This window comes from Manis javanica, chromosome 5, assembly GCF_040802235.1.
Source record: "Manis javanica isolate MJ-LG chromosome 5, MJ_LKY, whole genome shotgun sequence".
NCBI classification, from domain to species: Eukaryota; Metazoa; Chordata; class Mammalia; order Pholidota; family Manidae; genus Manis; species Manis javanica.
In genome coordinates, this window is record NC_133160.1 from 25,499,292 (window position 1) to 25,524,642 (window position 25,351).

Genomic DNA, 25,351 nt, shown 5'->3' on the forward strand with positions numbered 1-25,351 from the left:
TAGTGCTGCAATAGTTCATTTCAGAGTGTTAGATGCACAAGTACACAGACCCTAGTTTAATCCATACTTCCTACACACCATTTGTTTACCCTGCAAATACATCTCCAACCCAAATAGGCAAGACTTAGCACCTGCTATGTTGTGCCAGGCCCTTTGAAGTTACCTAAACCTAGTGCATCAGAATCACTGGCATAAGTGAAACTATTTTTGGTAAGCATTCCTAAACAATTCTGATAGGCATCCAGGTTGGCTCAGTACCAAAATGAGTGAGAGGGACTCTGCCCTTGGGAGATCACAAACTAGTGAAAAGACACCGATAAGATGTCAGTGTCATCATCATGACCTGTTTGTAGGTGCCACGAATTGGACTCAAAAGTATTCACAGGCTATATCTTCTAGCTCTAAGGAAGAGAGAAAGAGTCCAGGAAACTTTCATGAGAGCTGACTCACTTCAAATTAATCCTCAAGACCTCAAATACAACCCTCTGAAGGATTTTCCAGCTCTGAGATGTTAAGATGATACGAACCTAGGAATTAAAAGTTCCCAGTGTTATCAATTTGACTCAGTGATTTGAGGATGTTTCCAGAGTTAATCTGGTAGTTGAGGCCTGGTTGGCTCTTGAGAACCCTGCCTTTCAGAGCCCCTCTCCTTCCTATCTCCCAAAGCAAACAGACTCTTCCTCCTTGCTCTCTCCCTCCTGTCCTTTCCTTTCCTCTCATCTTTCTCCCTTCAGGGCCCTAGGTTTCCTGCCCTCACTAGAGGCCTGAGGCAGGGAGAAAGCCTGCGTTCATTATACTCCTCCCCACCCGCTTCCTCCCAGCAGGCACTGTGCCAGAGAGCCTCCGTGGAAGGAATCTTCCCTCTCTCCACCCCTTCCCCCCAACTCCCCCAGAGGGAGCAGAGGAAGAAACTGTTTCCCTGCCCATCCCCCAACAGGATCCGCTCCAGGGCCTCCAGCCTGGCAGTCTGGGGCCTGAGCTACAGACTGGAGTGGAACAAACCTCCCCCAGCTTCCTCCCCTGATCTAGCAGCCCCCAAATTACAATTTGTCAGTGTTAATGGGCTCCTGGGGAGTGTGGCTGCATCCCCAGACAGAGGCTGGCCCACTTGCTGACATTCTTTAAGTTTTCAACAAATACTGAGGCTCATTAGAGCCAGGCCCTATACAAGGTGCTCTGGGTACACCCAGGAACAAGGTTGTGCACCCGCAGAGAGAGAGCCACATGAGTAACAAGCAAGCAAATTTTTTTAATTCTGAAAAAAAAATACAGAGTATGGAATTGTCTGAAATACGGGTCACCTAGAAGAGATGATGATGTTTCAACTGAAACCTGCTGTATGCATAAGAGCAGGATAAAGAGGAAAAAGATATCCAAGCAACAGAAACAGCCTATGCGAAGACCTGGGGGTCAAAGCACACAGCGTGTTCAGACTGTCTAGAGAGTCACAGGAAAGTGTGGCTCAGAAAAGGCCAAGAGGAGGTGACCCACGGCTTGTCAGTGTTATATGTAAGAGACTTGTTATCTGTCCTGTCACCCTCCAATCTGGCAGCCTCCTTTCCAGTCATTCCCCTAACACATTTATGTTAAGCACCAACTCTTTCTGAGCAATGCAGTATAGAACATACTGAAGTCCCCTGGGGCTCAAATTCTAGAGACATGCAAATACATAATCACAAACTGTGATAATCCATTGAGAGAAACATGCACAGGAATAATGTGTTCAACAAGGAAAACAGATCTGGTCTTAGGAGACAGGGATAACTTCACAGAAAAAATGTTTGAACTGGATGGAAAGGACATACGAGTTGAGAGATGGGGCTGGAGTAAGGGGTGGCAAGGGTACCAACCTAGGCAAAAGGGATAACAACACAATAACTGTATAATAGTGGGAGGAATCATGACCAATTCTAGAAAGCAAATGAAGTCCAGTGTATCACTCCAGGTTTAGAAGCAAAAACCACTCTAGGTGTTGAAGAAAGTGATGAGCTCTAGGCTGGGTATTCAAAATAACTCCTAAACACCTAGAATTGACCTACCAGGGAGCTACCACCTCTCTCAGAAAGGAGTCAGGAGGCCATTACCAAAAAGGTTGAGTTGGAGGACACACTGATAAAGCTGCCACCCAAGGACAGGATGCTGGGATTAGAAGGTCACTGCCAGTGCTTAGGCCAGGAATGAAATGTTGAGCCTTTAAAGCCAGACTATACACTAGTGTCTCTACAACCAACCTTATTTATGAACAAAAACAGCCAAAACCACTTGACTTCTGCCTTACTTCCACATTTCAAACCTCATGCAAGTACATTTAATTGCTGGAACCCTAGCTGCAAGGGAATCAGGAAATGTTTCAGCTTTCCAGCATATGTTGCACAGAAAGGCACATAAATACTGGGAATTGATGCTGTCTGCCAACTGACCATATCCAGCACAGCCAGTGTGGCTACAGTACAGGGAGGGGGAGGGAGATACCCTTACAAAATAAAGCTGGAGATCTTGAGGGGGTCTGGTCAGCCATGTTTATAATTTGCATCTAAAAATGATAAGAAGCCATTGAAAGATTTTTAAGCAAGGAAGTAACATGATCAGGATTGCAGTTTAAAAGACCATTCAGGATACTCTGTAGAGAATAGGTCAGAGGGGATCTCAAGTGGAAAGAAGTCCAGTTTACCCAGAGGAGAGATGAGGGTACCTTGGACCTGGATGGTGGAGATAAGAGAAAATCAGGCAGGGTAAAGAGATACTTGAGAGTTTAAGTCAACAAGACTTAGACACGGGCTGGGGAAGGGGAAGAACCAAGGATGACTCCCAGGTTTCCAGCTTCTGCAATTGGATAGATGGTGGGCCAATTTTCCCTGTAGAAAAGGATACTGTGACAGAACCCAAGAACGGACTACCAGTTGCCAAAGGGAAAGGGACTGGGGAGGGTGGGTGGGAAGGGAGGGATAAGGGGGAAAAGGGGCATTACGATCAGCACACATAATGTAGGGTGGGCACGGGGAAGGCAGTTTAGCACAAAGAAGACAAGTAGTGACTATAGCATCTTACTACGCTGATGGACAGTGACTACGATGGGGTATGTGGTGGGGACTTGATAATGGGGGAACCTAGAAACCACAATGTTGCTCATGTAAGGGTTTATTAATGATACTAAAATAAAAAAACAAAAAGAAAGAAAAGGATATTGTGACAAAATAATAAAGAATAGCCAGAAAGGGAGAAGGGAAACAACAGTGTGGAGACATATAAACCAAGGAAGGATCATTATAATTGGCAGGGATTCACAGCTGTATTGAGTACTACAAGGAGTCAAGTAAAATTGTCTTTGAGAAATGCAAGTACAGTCAGGATTGAAGCGTGACCATTGGATTGAGTATGTGGAGGTGACTTGTGAGGGCCTTTTAGAGGAAGAGTAATGGGAGAGAGGCCATCTAAAAAATACTTTTCCTAAAATGCCAATCTAACATTCTGACACTTTTACTCACTCTGGGGTTCCCTACTGCTTTAGGAGTCAGCCTAGCATCCAACTCCTTTTACTAGAGGCTTCTGGACTCCCTTGGGACCTCATACTCAGAGTATCCATTACATCCCTTCATGTCAACTCCAGGTCTGGCCAACAAAGAACAACCAGAGGCGTTTGGGATGGTAGAGTGTGGAGTGGTAAAAGAGGAAGGTAGGGATGACCAGGGGTCAGATCATTCCAGTACAGGTGGAGTTTCCTAAGACTGTACCAGACATGGGCAAAGCCAATGAATGGATCTATGCAGGACCACTTGCTGCTTGTCAATGTGACTAAGAATATTTGGGGGACAATATGTTTCATGAAAATAAACAGATATATCATGGGGGAGAATGCAAAATTTTGTAAAGTTTTAAAATAAAACATGGACTAATATCTTTGGAAAGCTGTTCGTTTGGCAATATCAAAATTTTAAATTCACATAATGTTTAACACAGAGGTCATTTACTGGAAACGAATCTGTAGCTAAACATGGACACCTACACAAAGATGTATGTACCAGGATGCTCAATGAAGCATTACTTGGTATACCAAAGACTGGGAAACAACCTGATTGTTTATCAATAGGGAATGAGGTAGACAGGCTATGGCACATCCAAATAGTGGAACACTGTACAGCTGCTCAAAAGAACAGTTCTATATGTATTAATATGGGATAATTTCCAAGACACTTTAAAAAAAATACTTCTATGAGAGTCAGGCATTTAATTTTTAGAAAGAAAATATTACTGAAGTATAGTTGATATACAATATTATATTGGTTTCAAGTATACAACATAGTGATTCAATGGTTATCTACATTATTAAATGCACACCCCAACTACTATAGTTTTTGTCTGTTAACATAGAAAGATGTAGAATTACTGACTATATTCTCCATGCTGTACTTTTATCCTTGTGACTAATTTATTTCATGATTGAGATTTTGTTCTTTTTTATCCTTACCACCTATTTCACCCACCTCCTCAAATCCTCCTCCATGGTAACCACCAGTCACTTCTCAGTGTCTATGAGTCTATTTCTGTTTTGTTTTATCTTGTTTTATATTCCACATGTAAGTGAAATCATATGGTATTTCTAAGACACATTTTAAAGTGAGCAAAGCAAGATATGGTATGCTATTTACATTTTAATTGTCTTTTTTCAGCTTTATTGAGGTATAATTAACAAATAAAACCAATATATTTAAAGTATACAAGGTGATTTGATATATGTTAATTATAATTTAAAATGTTGGAATAAATATATACATATGCTTGCTTATCTATAGACTAACTCTGGAAGGATATTAATAAAATAGATAGTTGTAGCTTCTGAGAGCTGAATATTTGGGGTTTAGGATGGAAGGAAAACATTTTTCACAGTATATCCCTGGTTTTTGTTTGCTTTTAATTATTTCCTGTGTTAGCTCTGGCCAAAAAAATAATTAACAACAAAAACAAATGCAAAACACAACATAAGACTTCAAAGCAATTCCTGTAGACTCTGCAGAGACAGAAGTCCATTATTTCCTCTGTCTCTAAAAATAAGAAACTTTGATGGGAGTTTAAGACTCTAGAGCAGCCAACTCACTGGTCATGCTGCTTCCAAGCTTAGTCTCCTTCAATCTAGGAAAATTGTCCCCAAATGAAATTTGATCACATAATTTCCCAGCTTAAAGACCCTCAAAGACTTTGTGTCCTCCCTGGGGCTGAGGCCTTGCACCCTGGCTCCTCTGGGCCTCACCCTCTCACCCTGGCTGGGCTTCTGCTAGTCATTCTAGGAATTCACCCTTCCTGAGCCTGTGGTTAACCCATGCCTTCTCTGGCACTCAGCTCTAGTGCCACTTCTTAACTGCAGCCTTCCCTAACCTTCTAGACCAGACCCTCTTACCCTCTCCCCTTCCACAGTTATTGCAGATACAATTATGTGTTTATACCATGGTCTGATTAATATTGGCCTCTGTCTCTCAATTTCGATGTCCCAGAAGGCAGGGACCATGACTATTTTGCTCTTGGTTGTAGCTCCAGCATTTAGCACTGTGCCTGGCACATAGTAAAAACCTGAAAAATATTTATTGAAAATATTGAAATTACTTGGCTGAGATTACAGATCAGGACATGTATTTATTTGTCCTTCTTTAATGATACTCAAAGTATCCCTCAGCACACCTGTCACTGACTATATTAGAAAAGGTTCATTCATTCATCTTTAAAAAGCTAATTCACATCTTCTCTCACCTTCAATGAGGGTTTCTTCAGCCTGTGAGGTCAGGCCTTTCCTCCCCTATTTCTCTCAGGGCATATCACTTAAACTGAACCTGCATGTCCCCTGGCACCGTGAGGCACAGACGACTCCAAATGCTTGGCTCCAACACTCCTTCACCCCTGGTAAGAGTAAGCCCTATCCTGAGCCCTGACCACTGCCCCCCACCAGGGTGCAGGGTCAGGATTCTGCAGATACCAGAGGAGTTGCCCACCAGAATTCTCTGAGACCATTTTCAGGGACCCCAGAATTCCCTGCCAAAATACCCTGAAACTCATTTACAGAGCCTTCATGGGTTGCATCCTTGGGTCCATCTCAGTTGAGGACAAACTACACTGTCTGATGCAAATGGTATAGACCTGAGGCTTAGTTCTCGGAGTAACTGTTAGCAAGAAACAGCTTGGATGTGGGGGCTGAGTGTCTACTCACACGTGCCAGGTTCCTCCTTGATAGGTTGGGAGGTAACTGGATAAGGACTGGACGCAGGATCCAGAGGGTAGCTCTCCATGTGCCAACACATTCTGGCACAGAACTTCAAGAGTCCTCAAATTATGCTTCAAACCTGGTCTTTCAGGTTGTCATGAAGGCATATTCATCAAGGAGAATAGAACATGTATCATTTAACACATATGCATTAGACTGATGTATATCTTCTAATTAGAGACATACTGCATATGGACCTCCAACTGTATACTTTTGTCCTGGGCCTCACAAATGCTCCTGTTTGGGCTCTATCATTTCTTGGCTCGGGCAAGTCACATAACCTCCTCAGGCCTGTTTTCTCACCAGAAAAAAAAGGGTTTAATGTTAACTGCCTCCTCATCACAGCTGGTGAAAAAATGAAATAAAACAATTCATTTAGAAGGCTTGGTAGAGTACCAGGCCCTCAGAGAGTAGCTAATCATGGGTATTTTTGCTTTTTGGCCCTCTGGCTGTCATCTCCCATGATTTTCTATATGACATCTAAACTGCTCTCTTCTGTAGAATTTCCACATTGCTCCTCCATCCTCACCCACACTGATAATGATAACACCCCTATTCTCTCCACCTAATCAAATCCAATCCCTTTTTCAATTGTAACAGCTACTGGTGACAGCACGTTGACTGTTGCAGGCATTGTATTAAGAACTTGACATGCACTATCCCAACGCAGTTCTGACACCAGCTCAATGAAGTAGGTACTGTTTGTTACTCCCCAAACACAAAGACACTGGGATCTGGAGAGTGGAAGCAGTGACACAGCCGGCAGGAATGGGAACCAGAGCGTCTTACTGCAGAGTCAGGTCTCCCAGATACCCAGAGTCACGATCTTGTTAGCGGCTTCTTCCCTTCCTCCAGGGCACCGGCGACCCCTTTCCCCTTCAGACCCCCACATCTAAGGCTGTCCTACCCCGTCAGCTCTAGGGGTCTGTCTGTGGCCTTTCAAGTCAACAGGGCGGGCATTCTGTCTCACGCCACGTTGCCCACAAGATGGATCGTCCTCCAGTCTCCTTCTCTTCCTCCCTTCTTTTCTTTCTCCCATCCATTAAGTACTGAGTTCCTATGCGGTGCTAGGCTTTGTGTTCGATCACATCCAAAACGTTACCAGCGGAGAGATCTGGGGAGGACAGAATTATATGTCATTTTGCTCTTTCTGCTTTACGCCTGTTTGACTGATTTTTTTCCACGGAGCACGCACGCCAGGTCCTCGAACCCAGTTCAAAATACTGCTTTGCTAGATTGGTTTGGTCGTTGGAAGGCACTGTCCCCTTAACTCCCAGCCCCCACGCCTCCTCCACCGGCCCTCAAATCCAGGCCGCCCAGCCCCCTCCGGAAGGGGGAGTAGGGGGCGAACGCCGAAATCTGAGTGGCTCTTTCAAGCCTCCGTTGCCGTAGAAACCGGCTGCACCGACCGAGGAGGTCCATTACACCATCCTCCAGCGACGCAGCCAATGGGCTCGAGCTCCATCCCCGGCGCCCCCGCCCCGCAGCTGCCGGCGGCCCACCAATGGGCAGGCCCCTTGGCTTAGAGCCCTGCCGGGGCCCAGGGACACCGCCAATGAGCTTCGACCCTCTAGCTTCAGTGTAGCAACAAGACTCGATTTTTCAAAAAAAAAAAGGAATTCTCCAAATTAGAAGGAACTAGCAGTAACGCCTGTCAGTTGCAGCCTGAATAATCTCTGATTGGTTATTTTATCTGAGGAGAACAAAACTGTTCTAATTACACAATATATGTCATTCTCTACTAAATGTTAGGCAATGAAAATTTAGGCAGTGGGGTTGGTATCTGCTAAATGTGGATTGCTTTCATTATAGGTATTTTAATTTATTTAAAAATGATCAAGGAATTAGTCATCTTTCCTTATTTGTATTTCAAATACATACAAATTAAAGCAGCCGAGTTTTTGATGCTGAGTTCATGCGACATTGACCTAAGTCAATGTCTTATTTTATTGGAGAATTTAACTCTTGGATTCACATACTAAAACTATAAGGTAAACAAATATTTCTTAATCCATTGAATAAATTCCACTTTTATGGCAGGCTGTGTAAAGGCTTTGACACTCTAAAGTCTAAATAAACTAAATGTTCTATTAAAACCTTGTCATTTAAAAAAATACTTTATTTTTTAGAACAGTTTTAGATTTACAGAAAAATTGTAAAGATAATAGTTACTATTTCCCTCATTCACCCTGTCTCCTCTATTATTAACATCTTATATTAATATGGTACATTTCTTACTATTAATAAACCAATATTGGTATATTATTATTGACTGAAATTTATAGTTCATTCAGATTTCCTTCATTTTTAAACTAATGGCATTTTCCATCCCAAGATCCCATCCAGGATGCCAAATTGCATATAGCTCATGTTTTCTTATGTTCCTCTTGTCTGTGGCAGTTTCTCAGACATCAGCATGACTTATCACTGTTGGTATTGACCTTGATCACCTGGCTAGTGTAGTGTTTGTAAGGTTTCTCCACTGTAGAGTTACTCTTCTTTTACCCCCTTTCATGCTGTCTTCTTTGAAAGGAAGTAACTACGTTTAGATCACTCAAGGAGTGGAGAGTTGCTATGTTCCACCCGCTTGATGGTAAAGTATCAATATAAGTTAGTCAGAATTTTTCTGCACTAGAGATTTGTCTCTTCCCCACTATATATTGTCATTTATTTTATCAGTATAGCTTCATACATATTTATTCCACACATTAATTTATAATCCAACACTACTTAATTTTGTTGCTCAAATTTTCTAGCTTTGGCCTTGGGGAGCTCTTTCAGTTGGCTCTTCTGTCCCTCTGACTAAAACTCCACCTTTGTGTGTCTTTTTTTTGTTGTTGTTGTTCTTGCACACCTCCTTACTTTCTGACAATATATGATGCTCCAGGCTCACCTTGTATATTTCCTGTTCCCGTCCCAGAATCAGCCATTTCTCAGAAGGCCTGATTTTTCCTACTGGAAAATGGTATTAGAAACCAAGATTTGGGCATCGTGTGCTCATTCCTACTGGGGTGTTGGTTCTTTGAAGACTTCCCAACTAAAAGAACAAAGAAATATATGTGTAAGTATACATATCTATAAATCTTTCTGTATATAACCATCTATATTTATATTAAGCTAAACATGAGTTCATATTTATATTTCCAACTCTAGTCCATTACCACAAGTTATTCTAGTCTCCCTTTGCTTATCTGTAAATTCCCACTCCAACAGTGTGAAACCTGGCTCCCACCATCCATTAACTTAATTGTTCAATTCCAGTATATGTGTATAGCAGTATCAGTATTGTTAACCCATGTCCCCATGGGACACTTTATTAATGAGAGTGCAGTACTTCTCTATACTTGCCTTTGCTTTTAGTTTTACAGATTCTTCTCATTTCTAAATTTAGTTAAGTCAATACTATTTCCCCCACACCCTTCAGTGAGATTGTTCCATACCTTTGTAATACAGTTTGATGGTTTTGTCACATTCTGCATTCCATCTTGGGATTCACCAGATGTTCTAAATTATTTTTAAAAATTTTTTATGCATTAAGGTACACTCTGTGTGTTGTACAGTCCTATGGGCTTTGACAAATGTTATGCCTGGTATCCACCATCACAGTATTGCACAGAAGAGTTTCACTGCCTTAAAAAATTCCTGTACTTCACCTCTTTAAGAGGGTTTATTCAACCCTCTCCCTACTAAACCCTGACAACTACAGACCTTTTTGATGTCTCTATAGTTTTGCCTTTTTGTGCTTTTTAAAAAAAGAGAAGACACAAGTAGAATATTTTTGTTGTCTTCTTGCTGTAGCCACCGCTCACTGAATCTTTACCATGTTCCACATCCTGAACTATTATGCTCTCCCATTTGCAGATGAGGAAACTGAGGAAAATGAGTTGAAGTAATTCACAAAGATTCATAACAATGAACAAAGTTGCCTTCAAATCCTGGACATTTTGATTGTTTAAAGGCCCAGTACTTCCATGCTTAGCTTGTGAGTCCTCTGTAGAGTATACTATATTTAGCCAATAAGATGAAGATGACTTACTTGCCAGTTTATCCAAACAATCTCAATTTATTTCTGTTGTTCCAGCATAATTATTAAGAGTGTCCCCTTTCATGATAAAGTATATGGTCACCCATCCCAGGAAAAAATCCAACGAGTTTCAGAGTTGTGGGGTAAGGATTATACTCCAGGAGATGCAGAAATATGCCAATGGGGTGTGATTTCAGAGTTGCCAGATGGGACCCACTACCCAGACAAAATCCCTTCCCCCATCCAATCCCCTTCCCCTTCCTTTTCCCAATCTGAATATTCCCCAATTCCATCAGCTGTGCCATTGCTGCTAAAATGACTGACACTTGTCCTTTTCTCCCGGTGCACATGTCTCCCGTTCTGGTCTCTCGTCTCTGCCTTGTGCTTCTCTTGAGTTTCAAACTGCAGTTCATGAATTGATGACCCAGCATTCCGTCAGGGTTTTTAAAACTCTGGGATTTCACAGAAAAGTTTTTTTTTTTAATTATCTATCCCTAAAAAGAAAAAAAAACAACAAATACATTTTTAAATTTGGGGGCAGACAAAAAAATTGTATTTTGCCAAGATGAGAAAGGTCTCCATCTTCTATATTAGTACCATCTATTAGAAATGTAATGCAAGCTGTAATATAAAATTTTCCAGAAACCAAGCTTTAAGAAGTAAAAAATGAGAAAAGAAACAGGTAAAATGAATTGTAATATATTTTATTTACCCCAATATGTCCAAATTATTATAATCTCAATGTATTATCAATAGAAAAAATATTGGTACAATATTTTACATTTTTTAATGCTAAGTCTCTGAAAACCAGTGAGAATTTTGCACTACAGCACACTGTTTGCACTCGCCATATTTTAAGTGCTCAAGAGCCACACATGCAGTTCTATGCTATTAGTAAAAGAAAGAGCCATAGTACACTCTCTCTCTGCCTCTGTCTCTCTCTCACACATGATTATAATCTCTGGATTTTTAAAGAAGAGAATTAGATGAATCAAAAAGTAAAATCCTTGTTTTTACCATTCCTCTTTGTTCTCTATGAATGTCTCTGCCAACCATGGGTGGAGTTGCATGCTGGTGTCTGGGACAGCCACATCCACACTTCAGTTGGCTCCTTCTCCCTTCACTGAACAGGTATGGAGTCTATATTGTGCCAAGATCTGCTAGGGGATGCAATGGCAAGAGTGAAAACCAGCTGGGTCCTGAGTTCATGGAACTTCTCTTCGGCTGTGGTATACCAAGTGGAGCTGTGCAATGACAGGGTGTACTGTCTGCAGAGAATATAAAAGAATAATACCACTGATGGAAAGTTGGTCTGCATTTTATTATCACCATGTACCCACAATTCTTGTCCATGTCAATGATAAAATAACTCCTCCCCAAAGACCCAGTTGGTGGTCTAACTGGAGCCTTAATAATATATTTGTCAGCTCCAAAACAGCATATTTTAATACTTATAAACTAATAAACATTATATTCTACAAGGAAGTTCATTCAGAGCACTCCCAGTTATACAGTCAGCCCCTAACACATGCCAAGTCAGATGCGGCTACACGGGTTAGTCTTGAAAATAAGTTTGTAACAGTCTAGAATTGTTCAGGCTAAGTTTCCTGAGCACTTGTGTCTCCAGCCCCTTTGGTACAACATATGTCTCTGTTTAAACAATAGATTCAAAATAAACAATGATAGCATAGTGATTAGGACGCTGAAGAACCAGAACTTGAGTAGCTTCAATTCTGCCATTCTCTGTAACCACTTGAGGCTTTTGTATTTAAAAGTTAAAACAGTGAAACAAAGAGCAAACTGCAAAGTGTGCTAACTGCAAATTTTGTTCTTTAGCGAAATTGTATTAGAATAATGTATTATTATTAAATTTGGTAAAATTATGCTATACTGAATTTGAAAAATATTTAATATTAAAATTATTTTTTAAAGTTTTCTTGTTTTTAAACTGTAATGTGAATAGTATTGCAACAGACCACCACTAAGTAGGTATGTTTTTTCTTTTTTTCAAAGAAATATATTAATATAATTGAAAAGTATTGATCCAATACCCTTTTCCTTTCTTTGTACTACAATGTTTATTTCTGCTGACATGACTATAAAGTTCAATAGAAGAATTTCTTATCCCTTTTTTTCTTTTGTTCACCATCTGCATTTATTTTTCTGGCCATTATCATTAGTATTATTCATTGTGTTTCATGACTGTTATTAATAACAATGTTGTCATTTAGAGGAGGTGGGTGCTAAAAAATGACGTTATGAGTGTCAGATGATCTGGGTAGGATGTGGGTGCCCTGAAGAAAGGTGCCCTCTGAGGAGGCAAACGGAGGTGGGAGTGCTGAACTGTGAGGGAACAGACTGCACTGCTTGCTATGTGGGGAAGCAGCTTGCTCATTCTAGGGCTGAAAAGAAACTGGCTCAACGAGAAAGTGGGAGAGGAGGTCAGATTGGTGAGCAGGGGTCAGACAAAGCTTGGCCTGGTGGGCCAGGTGAGTCTGGTGTTTATCTTAAAAGTAATGGAGAAACCACTGAAGGGTATTTAGAAGGGAAGAGACACAATCAGATTTGTGACTGGAACACAGCATCACTCTGGAGGAGAATGGAATGGAAAGAGACCTGGTGGGTGCAGGAACCAGGAAGGAGGCTGAGCAGGTGCCCAGATGAGAGCTGATGGTGGCCTGGACTGGCAGAGTAGCAGAGGTCAGCACTGCTCTAAGAACCTCAGTCTACCTACTGGATTCCAAATTTAACGGCCTGATGGTGAGCATGGCCTTAACTCCTGAGGCCTGCCAAATTTACACTCTGGGGCACCCTTTTGAATGGACTTTGGGTAGTCTGTATGCAGTAATAAACATCACATCTTAGTGGCAGACTCAAGTTTTGGGTTTTGTTTTCCAAAATTTTATGTCCTTCTTAGGCTCTCATAGAAATTTGAGTGAACTCATGAGAGAGAGCACCAATTTGGAGTCAAATTACCAATCATCCAGTAAATATTTACTGAGCACCTACTGTGTGCCAGGCACTCTCCAAGGGATAGAGTAGTAAACAAAGCAGATAAAAATTTCTGCCCTCTTGACATTCCAGGGATGGGCAAAAAGCAAGTGAACACATAACTCCAGGATGTGGTAAATACTATGAAGAAAATATAAAGGGTGATAGAATAATGCAAGCAAAACTTAAGACATCTCAGTACCAAACTTTGGACAGGATGTGGACGAAGAGGATCTCTTCTATGTTGCTGGTGTAAAAGTAAATTGGTACAACTTGGAAGTATGGCATTGCCTTGTAAAAGTTAGCATTCACATGTCCTCAGATGAAGCCACCACACTTCCCATGACATACTCAGGAGACTTTTCTTGCACTTGAGCATCAGAGACACATCTAGGATTGTTAACAGTAAATCTCTATAAGAACAAAAATTGGCAATAACCCAAATGTCCATTGACAAGACAAAAGATAGGAAAATTGTGGTATATTTCCACAGTGGAAAATGAACAAACTCTACACAGGAGCAATAATTTAGATGAATCAGCACTATAATGTTGAGTGAGAAAGGAAGTTATCGGAATATTGTGTACAGCAAAGTACCCTTCTGAAAAAGCTAAAGAAAAGAGAATATATTTTTAAGAAACCATATTTTAGAAAGTAAGAAAAAGGAGAAATTGGAACCCTCATACACTACTGGTAGAAATGTAAATGGTGCAGGAAATCCATGGAGACAGAAGTAGTAGAATGGTTGCTTAGGTATGAGCAGAGGTAGAGATGGTGGAGTGACTAGTAATAAGTACAGAGTTTCTTTTGGAGGTGATGGACTCTGAAATTTACTTTTATGATAGTTGCGTAACTGTGAATATACCAGTGAAGTGTACACTTTAAATGAGTGAATACCATAGTATGTGAATTATATCTCAATAAAGCTATTAAGTTTTTTTAAAATGTAAGGGAAGATTCAGGATAGATATTACCTCAGGTGAGGAAAAGCAGAGGATGGGATGGGAAAGGAGTTCACAGGGGAAGGGAATTTATTACCAGCATTCCAATTCTTGGGTTGCTTGCTGATTTCACTGGTCTTTATTGTATTACGTATATATAAATACAAACAAACATCAAGTGAGCCACCACCATGCAGGGATGGGGATGAAGAGTTTTCTAGGCAGAGGAGACAGCATGTACAAGGGCGCTGAGGTGGACCCAAACTTTCCGTGTTTGAGGATTATCCAGGAGGCCAGTATGTGGCAGCTATAATAATTACAATACAGCAGCAGCTATGGGGCCTGAGTAAAACTTTTGAAAAGCCTTTAAGCACTTAAAGAGACGGTGGTGCCCATCATATCATTTGAAAGAAAACGAGTATTAAAAGGAGAAAAGTGGAAAAGTGTTAGAAAATACAAAAAGAAAGCTTTTACTGTTCTCTAATCACTACTTTAATACCTTTTTGAAATGTTAAATCCATCCCTACCCCACCAATTTTTTTTATTATATTGGTGTCTGTATGCGGTTTTACTGTTCTCTAATCCAAGTTCCAGATAACTAGTATTTATTGAGCATTTACTAGGTGTCAGAGATGTGTTTATAGTCACTGTCCCATTTAATCTGTAAAACGACCGTAAGAGGGACAAACTACTTTTTCCCCACTTTAAGGATAAGCGAAAGGAGGCACTGGACTATGAATACAGGAATTCTAACTACATCGAGCATTGTACCGGCCATGCTGCCATTGTGAAGGTTCAAACTTGGGGCTCTCCAATGTCAGCACCCAATAAATTGGCAGAGGAACCATTTGGTAGAAAGCCTTACCTTCTTCCGAGCGTCCTGTGCCTTTAAGAGTCACCCCCGACCGCCCGCGCAAGCTCCAATTTTCCTCCCGGGCACTCGGAGCAACACCCCGCCCCCCGCCTCAGCGGAGCCGCGCTTCTGCCATTCTTCCCCGCCCCTCACCCTCTGAGTTTTCAGCCGGCGCCGGCCCAATAGTGGGTTAGATCTTTAGCTGTAGACTCGTACGCACCGCCCCAGCCAGTGCCCGCCAGCCCCTGAGGAATGCCACTTTAGAGACCCTAATCACAACCCCTCCTGGCTCCTGATTCCGAGGGGCGAGGCCTCAGCGCCCAGGCCCTAAGTGCCAGATAGGTGATCTCCCCCGGGGTAACACACGCCCGACGGTGCCTAAGCGGGCCCACACGTGGTGATCGGGGAGCGCGCAGCCCCTCCCCGCCACGCGCCAGGAGCATGAGTCGTGGACACGCCCCTCGGGGTGGCTCCGCCCTCGTGCCCGCGCACGCTTCTCCCGACCTGAGAGGCGTCGCGCCTGTGTCCCGCACTAGGCTTGCAGCCGTGTAGGGCGGGACTCGGGAATGGGGCAACCCTATATCCTCGAGCCTTGCAAGTGACTGAAAAGCGTAAAGTCAGCTCTGCCCAGAACCCTCGGCTGGTAGGCCAGGTGCCTCGGCCCCTTCCTGAGCCGAGCAGGTGAGAGAGAGCTAGGACCGCGAGCCTAGGATTCGAGCCCCAGTCTGCATTCCCTCGGTGTTTCCTATCTGGAAGGTGGGCGTCAGATGTCCTTTTTTCTCAGGTCTCTTGTGGCGCCTCAAACGAGATAAAAGAATATGAAAGGGATTCGCTGATTGGGTCTAAAAGCATTTGTTAAGCCTCTGTGTGGTTGGACTGTTGTGTACTAGGCAGGGACTACATCTATGACTCGAAGAGTCTGTCCCTTAATGAGCTTTCCCTGAGCCTGAGTCCTCCTACACTGTTTTAAGACAGTCTAAAAAGATGCCCCCGAAAGAGGATGGGGAGGAGGTCCTACCTGGCGGCAGGTGTCACTGTATAAGCTAAAATTTCAAAGACAACGCGGGGCGGGGACAAGGTTTCGGAGCCAGATGGGAAGCACGCTCGGCGTTCCCCCAACCCTCCTCCAGTTCCCAGCCTAAGAAAAGAAACCGACCTCATCCGACACCCTCAATCCCGGCCTCGAGATCGCCCAGCCCCGCAGCCCGAGCCCCGCCCCGCTCCAGCAGCCGGCGATTGGGAGATGCAAATACCATGTTCTCTGCCCAGCAACGGGTGACGCGACGCCCGAGCGCGAGGCGTGGCCCGGCCGCAGCCCAAGCCGGCACCTCGGTGTTTACACGGGGCGGCCCCGCGCGCGCCGCAGCGGCCCGCAGACGGCGAGGGGGAGGGGTGGCGCGCGCGCCAGCGGGGCCGCGCGGGGAGAAAGACACTGGAAGGCGGCGGGGCGGGGAGCGGCGCGCGCGGTCCGCGGCGGAGCAGGAGCCTGCAAAGAGAGCCCGCCGGGGGCCCGGGTGTACGATTCCTCCGCCCCCGCAAAACAATGTGCGGCGTGCAGCAGCGCGCAACTTGCCGAAGGCAGCGGGGGCGAGCCGAGCCTGCCTGAGACCGCGCCGCTGACCTTCTCCCCCGCCGTCCATTGGGCCCGAGCTCCCAGCTCCGAGCTCCCCAGTTCGCGGGGGCCGGGCCGAGCTGCGGGGCGGGGCCGCCCCTCCGTCTTTGCTGCCTCCTCCCCCACCCCCAGCCGCGGAGGATGCGGACGGCCCCCGGCGGCGTCTAGCGGCCCCGGGCCCAGGCGCGATGGTGCAGCAGCGGGGCGCGAGGGCCAAGCGGGACAGCGGGCCACCGCCCCCGGGGCCCGGGCCCGCCGAGGAGGGGGCGCGTGAGCCCGGGTGGTGCAAGACCCCGAGCGGCCACATTAAGAGACCGATGAACGCTTTCATGGTGTGGTCACAACACGAGCGGCGGAAGATCATGGACCAGTGGCCCGACATGCACAACGCCGAGATCTCCAAGCGCCTGGGCCGCCGCTGGCAGCTGCTGCAGGACTCGGAGAAGATCCCGTTCGTGCGGGAGGCAGAGCGGCTGCGTCTCAAGCACATGGCGGATTACCCGGACTACAAGTACCGGCCGCGCAAAAAGAGCAAGGGGGCGCCCGCCAAGGCGCGGCCCCGCCCCCCCGGCGGTGGCAGTGGCGGTGGCGGCAGCCGGCTCAAACCTGGGCCGCAGCTGCCTGGCCGCGGGGGCCGCCGAGCTGCGGGAGGGCCTTTGGGGGGCGGCGCGGCGGCGCCCGAGGACGACGACGAGGACGACGATGAGGAGCTGCTGGAAGTGCGCCTGGTCGAGACCCCCGGGCGGGAGCTGTGGAGGATGGTCCCGGCGGGGCGGGCCGCCCGGGGACCAGCGGAGCGCGCCCAAGGGCCGTCGGGCGAGGGGGCCGCTGTAACCGCCGCCTCCCCGACTCCGTCGGAGGATGAGGAGCCGGAGGAAGAGGAGGAGGAGACGGCAGCGGCGGAGGAAGGCGAAGAAGAGACCGTGGCGTCGGGGGAGGAGTCGCTGGGCTTTCTGTCCAGACTGCCCACTGGTCCGGCCGGCCTGGACTGCAGCGCCCTGGACCGCGATCCGGACCTGCCGCCCCCTTCGGGCACGTCGCACTTCGAGTTCCCGGACTACTGCACCCCCGAGGTTACTGAGATGATCGCGGGGGACTGGCGCCCGTCTAGCATTGCCGACCTGGTTTTCACCTACTGAGCCCACCGTCAGCGGGGCGCGCACGCCCCCAAACCAGCTGTTTACATACAGGAATCAGGTATTGGGGCCCCTCGGAGGCCGAGGCTGGCACCCCATCTCCCGCGCAGCCTCCCCCCTCGTGGACGTGCCCATCCCCCCTCAAATCCAGACATGCCCCTCCCCCGCAGACACACCCCAAGGCAGCCCAACCCCCACCCTTTCCCTGCCCTCCCAGCCCCTCCCCGTCCTATCCCCTCCTGCACAGCCACCAGCAGCCAATCCCCCGCCCCCATCCACCTCCCATTCTCTCCTCCAGACCTGTACCCCTCCCCCGCCTTGCACACGCCCCTCCTCGTGGCCGGAGGGCACGCCCCTGCCCTGGCTCCCCCATCCCTCCGCCTCTGTCTTGTCCGCCTAGTGTTTAGGGGGGCCCAGCTGCTGGGCGGCACCGCGCGCTCCTCCCTTGCCCCTCCCCTCCTCAAGAGGGGGAGGGGCGCACTCCTTTTGCCCTCTGAGCGCTGGGACCCGCCCCCTTCTCGCGCATGCTTAGTGCTTCCTGGCAGGAGGGGGCTGGACCCCGTCAAACCGCACTCCTCGGTGGCCTGCCTCGGGAAGAAGGGGGGCGGGTATAGAGGGATCCCGAGAAATCTTTTGATCCGGGAGCCGCGGCTTCCTTTCAACCCGACGGGGCGTCACTGCCTTAGTGGGAGGAGCATTCGGAAGGGGGAGAAAGACTATCTGGCCCAGAAAGGCTGGTGTGGAGCTTGGAACTCCTAAGTGGCACTGCTGCTCTTCCCTTACGGGGTCGCCCAGATCCACGTGAACCTGCCCTCTCCGACTGCTTAATTGCCTCTACAGCCAATCCTGGCCCCCAGAAACCTCTCTTCTTTCCCCCACCTGGGAAATGGGGATAGGATGTGCAAATCCATCTCGAGAGGAGAACTCAGAACCAAACACCTATCACTCTGAGAACAGTCTCCCGCCTGCTCCCTTTCCCTTCTGGGGAAGTGCCCTGTCACCTCAGGACGCACGACCAGCCTGGGCTCCCCCCTAAGCCCACAGCCCCTTCCTATCACCCAAGTCCTATGCCCACAGTGACAGTATGCAGTGGGAGAAACGTTGGTACTAGAGGCGGGTGAGCCTGAGGCTTGATAACAGATGGAGTGACAAGAAGAACCCCACTTTTAAACAGCTGGCTTGCGAGACCATCAGCTGGGCCAGTTATTGAGACTGAAGGGAGGGTCAGAGTAGTGGAGGTGTGCCGTTCGCATCTCAGTTTTTTCACGTAAAAAATACGGATAGCGCTGCTGTAGAAGCAAGTAGTGTCCGATTCAGGGTGCTCTCGGGGACCCTGCACCATATGCTGTTATCCCGTCACTCTACCTTGCCGCCCAAGCCCCGCCCCTCCGGCCTCCCCACACCCCTTTTGCCCTCACTACCTGTATCTCACCGGCGTGTGTTCATCCTCCCGGGTGTGCACACATTCTCATTCACACACACAAATCTCAGGAACAAACGGTCCCAGAGTCCTCCCGGACCCCTGCCCAGGGTCTCTGCAGGTCTCTGCCCTATGCGTTCCCGTCGCTGACAAAGCCACCAGCTGCCTCCTTTAAGCTTGGTGCTCCGGCTCTGGGCCTTTCTCGCGTTCTCTCTCTCTCTCTCTCTCTTTCTCTCTCTTTTTTTTTTTTTTTAAGAAAAACAACAAAAAAAGACAATGAAAAAAAAGCGTCATGTGAGTGAAGAGATGTCACTGTCTGTGGTCTTGGAGAACTAGTCTGGTAGCTGAGGGAAGGGGTCCCTCCCATCTGGGGCACTGGCTCCCACAGCAGGACTTCTGCCAGTCTGATGCCAGGACTGAATAAAGTGTATTTGCCCCGACCTCGCCCTGTGGTTCTACATGTCTGTGCCTTTCCTCACCCCTCCTCAGACAGTTTGCCAGATTCAAGTCCTTGTGGTTGAGCACAATGCAGGAAGAGCCAGGGGTCCCAGGGCAAGGCACCTCGCCCCTCTAGGCCTCGGCTCCCTCTATCTCAGGACCCCCTGGTCTTCATGAAGGTTGTATCCCTGCAGGGGCCAGGCAGGTAACATAAGTGAATGAGAGTCTGGGTGGACACTGGCTTCATGACCCACTCCAGGGGGCAGCTGCTCACCTGCCAGTTGTGACCTGGTGGAAATGCAGCCCACAGTGGCTGGGTGGCTAGGTTTTTCAAGAGAAGGTGGAAATTGAGATGTTTCTATGAACATCTCAATTTCAAAATGAAAGCAGACTCAAATATTTTAAATCCTTGTGTATCAAATGACACAACTGTGCAGGCATACCTGGTCCAAGGGGGCCAGTTTGACCTTGCCCTTACGAGGATGAACAAGCAGAGCTGGGACACATTGTTGGTCTCAAAGCCCAGTCCTCCACTGAGGACCTGTGTTACCTGGAGCAAGTTCACTTCACCCTGACTCTTCTTTCCGTATGCCTACCATGGGATGATAATAGTGCCTGCTTCACAGGGCGAAATAAAGTTTGAGGAGAAAAGCATCTAACACGGTGTGCAAAATTATATACTTTTCCATTGTCTAGAGGAGTAAACAGGGCCAGGGTGAAGCAACTTGTAGGAGCACTTGCAAACAGCCAAGGTCAGAGAGTGCCCCAAATCTTGGTTCTGTGTCCTGGTAAAGTGTCTGTCACCTAGGGTGCTGCCTCTCTCTCCTGTTTGAACCTGCAGATGGATGGTGTCAGGCTGTCCTCTGAGGGCCTGGAGGGGTGTGGTTGGTTCCAGTGCCTGGCATTTAATTGGCCTGCAGTATATATTAAATGAGAAAAACAGCAGAAACCAGAACAATTCCTGTCCTTGAGATTCTTACCAGTGTGTTTTGGGAACTGAGACCAAGACTTCTCAAAACTCTTTTGTCCCCCTGACATTCCTCATACAAATTCTTCCTCTGGCAGATCTGGTGAATTCCTAAGGTTAGGAAAAGCCTGTTTCCCCAAAGAACCGAGTGTGCAAACCTCATCCAGAGAGGGTATTGGGCACTGTCATCCCCATAAATACTTCAAAGAGGACTACGGCAGGTTTGGCGGGGATTGTTGCCTATAGAAAGGGGATCCCTGGGGCGGGGGTTGGGAAGGGTGCATGAATTACAGCAACTGCTTCCTCTCAGGCTCTCTGATTGGAAGCAAAATGGCAAAAAAAAGTAAGGGTTGAGAAGGTGTGGAGAATGGGTATGTACCACCCAAAACCCCAGGGAAGGAAGGACTTCCCTGGCTAAGAAGTATGGTCAGTGGAGAGCCCCCAGCTCTGGGCTCTTACAGGGTGTGCTCCAGCTACAGAGAACCCTTTACCCAGAGCAGCCCGCATCTGGTGTATCTGGTGTCGCAGTGAGATCGGGAGTAAAGCCCGCCATTTCGATTCAATGTGGGACAGACACTGACAGGCAGTACTTGCACCGTCCCCCATTCTGATACCCCAGGGTGGTGGAGGCTTTTCCAGGCCTGCAGCACAGTTGGACTTCTTGTACCCAACCCTGCTCCCCGCCTCTTCTTTCCACAGGTATTTATGCCTAATAAATATCTTGCACCCCAAATTCAGTCTCAGTGTCTGCTTCTGGAGAAGTCAGTATGCACAAAGGGTGCAAGGGGCTTGACAAAGAGAGCCAGGTCACTGTCTCAGCAACTGCACTGGGCACCTCGGATGCCCCAGCTCTCAAGAAGTCACTTCCCTTCACCGAAACGGGCATCCTCAGCCCACAAGTCACTCCAGAGCCCTCTGCCGAGGTCATTCTCATTCACAGCCCCTCCCTTGGTCGAAGGGGAGAGGCTGGTGAACCGTCTGTGTTTGCCCTTCAGAATGTCCTGGGAATGGGTAGGGTGGGGGCGGGGACAACGCCTGGCCAGAGATACAGCTAGAGCCCTGTGGCACCATGGGTGAGGTTCTTCCCCTTTGCAGGCCTTAGCTTCCCCAAGTATAGAGTGTGGGAAGGGGAAATGGGAATAGAAGAAAGCCCTGTTAGTAGTGGTATTGTGGTTCCTTCCATTTCAGAAAGAATGGATTCTGACCTGTGTAAGGTGGGGAGAGACCTGCTTATGTAGGCTCTGGGGACACCTAGTGGCTGAAAGGAGTAGGAAGCATTTGGGGATGGGGGCAGGGTGTGTATCCCATTCCTTTCGTGCCCTCATTGATTCACCTCTGGGTCAAGTCTCTGGTGGAGGCTTTTAGGGCCATCTTGGTCCCAAGCCTTTAAAGGGAAACACTATGCAGTGATGTACTGGTTATCCATAACTATGTAACAAATTGCCGCAACTTAACAACTTAGAAGTACACTTAAAAGAGCATAAACTTGAAAGATGGCTTAAAAGAAAAGAAAGGTCTCTATGGTCAGGTGTCCAGGAATGCCTTAACTGGGTTTTCTGCTCAGGATCTCAAAAGGCTACAGCCAAGGTGTTGGCTGGGCTGTGTTTCTTTCTGGATCTCAGTGTCCTCTTCTAAATTCATGTGGTGGGCAGAATTCAATTCCTTGTGGTTAAGGACTGAGGTCTGTGTTTTCTTCCTGGTTGTCAGCTGGGCCACTCTTGAATCCTAATTGCTACTCACAATTTCTTTCCTCATAAGCCCTGTCACAGTGTGGCAGCTCATTTTGTCAAGGCCAGCAGGAGAATCTGCAGCATTGAATCACTTGGCTCAGGGAAGGCTTTCTTTTAAAGGGCTTACTTGATTAGGTCAGGCCCACCCAGGAAACTCTCCCTTTCGGTTAACTAAGAATCAACTAATATGTGACCTTAATCACATTTACAAAATCCCTTCACTTTGCCATGTAATGTAACCTTGTCACAAGAGTTATATCCATCACACTGGTCTTGCCTGCACTAAGGGAGGAGGTTATGTTGGGCATGGGTGGGAATCTTGGAATTCTGCTTATCATAGCTGCAGATTCTCAAGTCTGTATCTCCGTCCTGACATTGCCAGACTTGTATGTCCAGCCGTCATCTCCATTAGGATACCTAATTGGCACTTCAGATTTGGCATGTCTAAAGACAAATTCTTGTTTCCATAGTGCTCCAAAGCCTGCTCCCCTACCCCACATCATTGCAGCTCATATTACTAACAGGCTGAAAACCTCTTGGTTATTCATGACTCTCCTTTTCCTCATAGCATAATATCACATATATCCTGTTGGTTCTACCTTCAGAATGTGTCCTGTGTCCTATCATTTTTCATCTTTTCTATGGCCACCTTCCTGATCCTAGCCCCCATCATCTATTGCCTGGTACCCTGTACCACCCTCCTCATTGGACTCCTTTCTCTTTTGCCCCAGTCATAGTCTCGTCATCCACAAAGCAGCCAGGGGGATCTGGTTAAACTATAAATTAGACCATGACCTGCCTCTGCTCAAAACTCTCCAGTGGTCCCCATCTCATCCAGACTAAAAGCCCAAGTCCTTTGCACAGCCTGTGAAGCCTAATGGGCTCTGGCCTGTGGCTCATGATATGGAACGCATCTCCTAGCCTCAGTAGGGCTGGGAGAACACAGAGGAGGCATTTAATCCATACATTGAGTGGAATGTAGTTGGGTCTCTCCTGGAGGAGGTGATATTTAAGCTGTGACTGAAACCTCAGGAGTTTGCTCTGGTTTTAGAACATGGCTACAAGTTCTTATCAACTTTCTTCCCCTCAGATCTGAGTTGGCCTTCATGATCCACTTGTAACCAATAGGATGCAGCAGATGGAAGCTGTAGATGTCTACACTGAACCACATGTATTAAGTCCAACAACTGTAAGACCATCATGTGGAGAAAAAGCCAAAACACATGGAGAGACCACGTGTAGGTGCTCCAGGTGATGCAGACATCTGCCCAGGCGCCAGACACATGAATGAAGAAGCCTCCAGATTCCAGCCCTCAGTCATTCAAGTCACTCCCAGCTGAAGAAATGTCTTCTTAGCTGCAGCTCAGCCATCATGCAGCAGAAACAAGCCATTCCCTCTTGCCCTGTCTGATTCCAGACCCACTGAGTCCATGAGCATACTGAAATGGTGGCTATTCACAGTACTAAGTTTGGGGTCAGTTTGTTTTGCAGCAATTATAACTAGAAGAGTAGGATGAGGCAGATTCAGATGAAGGATGAAGGAGGATGCAGGCGAAGGAAAAAGCTTTCCAGTAATAGCATGTGGGAAGACTCGGCAAGAGAAGATGACATGGGAAGAAGTTAGCTGTGGCTGGAGGTGTGGTAGGAAAGAGATGGACTGGCAAGAGCATGATGGACCTTAAAGGCTGGACTTGATCCGAGTCTCCATACTGCAGCCAGAGGGGTCTTTTGAAAACAACCCTGAGCACCACTGAAAACCTTTTGGTGGCTCCCTAATACCTTCAGGATAAAGTCTAAAGTTCTTGGCATGGCATTCAAGGCCTTCTACAGTTAACTACTTTACTGTTTTACAGACTTTTCTTTAGTTATGAGCTCTATCCTAAACTGCCTAAGCCATGCCAGGCCACTCCCCATGGCAATGCCCTTCTATGCCATTTTCCTTCGGTCTTGTTGAGAAATTGGAGGGAGTTGGAGCTAATCCCCTTGCCTTTTGAGGCTTCAGTTTCTCCACCTGTACAGTCAGGTGGCTAGACTAAAAAAGTCTTGAAGAGCATATCCAGCCTGGTATTTTTGAGCCTATGAAAAGGAGGGAGAAAGGTGCTTTCAGCCAAACCTGCCTGTCTAGCTTCTAGGTTGCCTAGCAATGGATGCCAACCCTCTCCCCCATCCTTGGAGGTTTCTTAGCAACCCAATTTCTCGCCCTCAGTTGTTTTCAGGGTTTCCTGTTAACTGAATGTCAAATTCTGTTTTTTCTCCTCCCCACAAAAAATCTGAGGCCAGAGATCTCTTTGGAGATCTGGATACAAACCCAGAATGGAAAGAGGCCTGGTTTGGGGTCAGTGGAGGATTTTCTGTGTGACTTAAAGAAGCAGCCTGACATCTCTGGCTTTTATTGCAGACTTTGAGCACCTGTCAGGTGCTCCTTAAGGAGCTCTTCTCTTGTGTATGTTTGACTCAACTGCTAAATTTCTTAGCACTCTCTCAATATATCTTTAACACCTGCTCTGTGTCAGTCACTGTCTTAAGGGTTGGGAATTCATCAATGAGCTCAACAGCCAAAAAAGTGTCTTACTTACTTCATTTAGCATTATGTCCACAAGGTTCATCCATGTAGCACGTGTCAGAATCTCCTTTCTTTTTAAGACTGAACAGCATTCCACTGTATGTGTATAGACCACATTTTGTTTATCCATTCATCCACTGACGGACATTTGGATTGCTTCCATGTTGGCTATTCTTAATAATACTGATAGGAAAAGGATGTACAAATACCTCTTCAAGATACCCTGCTTTCAGTTGTTTTGCATCTACCCAGAAGTGGAATTGCTGGATCATATGGTAATTCTATTTTTAATTTATCAAGGAATTGCCATACTGTTTTCCATAGCAACTACACCATTTTACATTCTCACCAATAGTGCATAAACGTCCTGATTTCTCCACATCCTCACCAACACACTATTTTCTGTTTTTGCTTTTGTTTTTTGGATAG

The 25,351-nt window shown here is 46.6% G+C and overlaps 1 protein-coding gene and 1 long non-coding RNA gene across 4 annotated transcripts in view; one reads left to right on the forward strand and one right to left on the reverse strand.

Moving 5' to 3' along the window:
* Window positions 1–9,603: 9,603 nt before the first annotated feature.
* The window catches only part of LOC108400438 (uncharacterized), a 48,071-nt gene continuing 32,323 nt past the window's right edge, over window positions 9,604–25,351 (reverse strand). The window contains exons 1-3 of one of the 3 annotated variants that reach the window (XR_001853888.3): window positions 15,069–15,182; window positions 11,289–11,539; window positions 9,604–10,765 (exon numbers count right to left, since the gene is read on the reverse strand). This is a non-coding gene — a long non-coding RNA (uncharacterized lncRNA). Of the gene's footprint in view, window positions 10,766–11,288; window positions 11,540–13,464; window positions 14,104–15,068; window positions 15,183–25,351 lie in introns of those variants that run through there. The other 2 variants (XR_012131396.1, XR_005057621.2) reach the window with 2 other exon arrangements.
* On the forward strand, window positions 16,415–19,665 carry SOX12 (SRY-box transcription factor 12). Its single transcript, XM_017665793.3, has one exon. It carries the CDS (start codon window positions 16,857–16,859, stop codon window positions 17,805–17,807), a length of 951 nt encoding a protein of 316 aa, XP_017521282.2. The 5' UTR covers window positions 16,415–16,856; the 3' UTR covers window positions 17,808–19,665.

Coding starts and splice junctions, on each gene's coding strand:
- SOX12 (XM_017665793.3), top strand. CDS start 16,857: ATGGTGCAGCAGCGGGGCGCGAGGGCCAAGCGGGACAGCGGGCCACCG.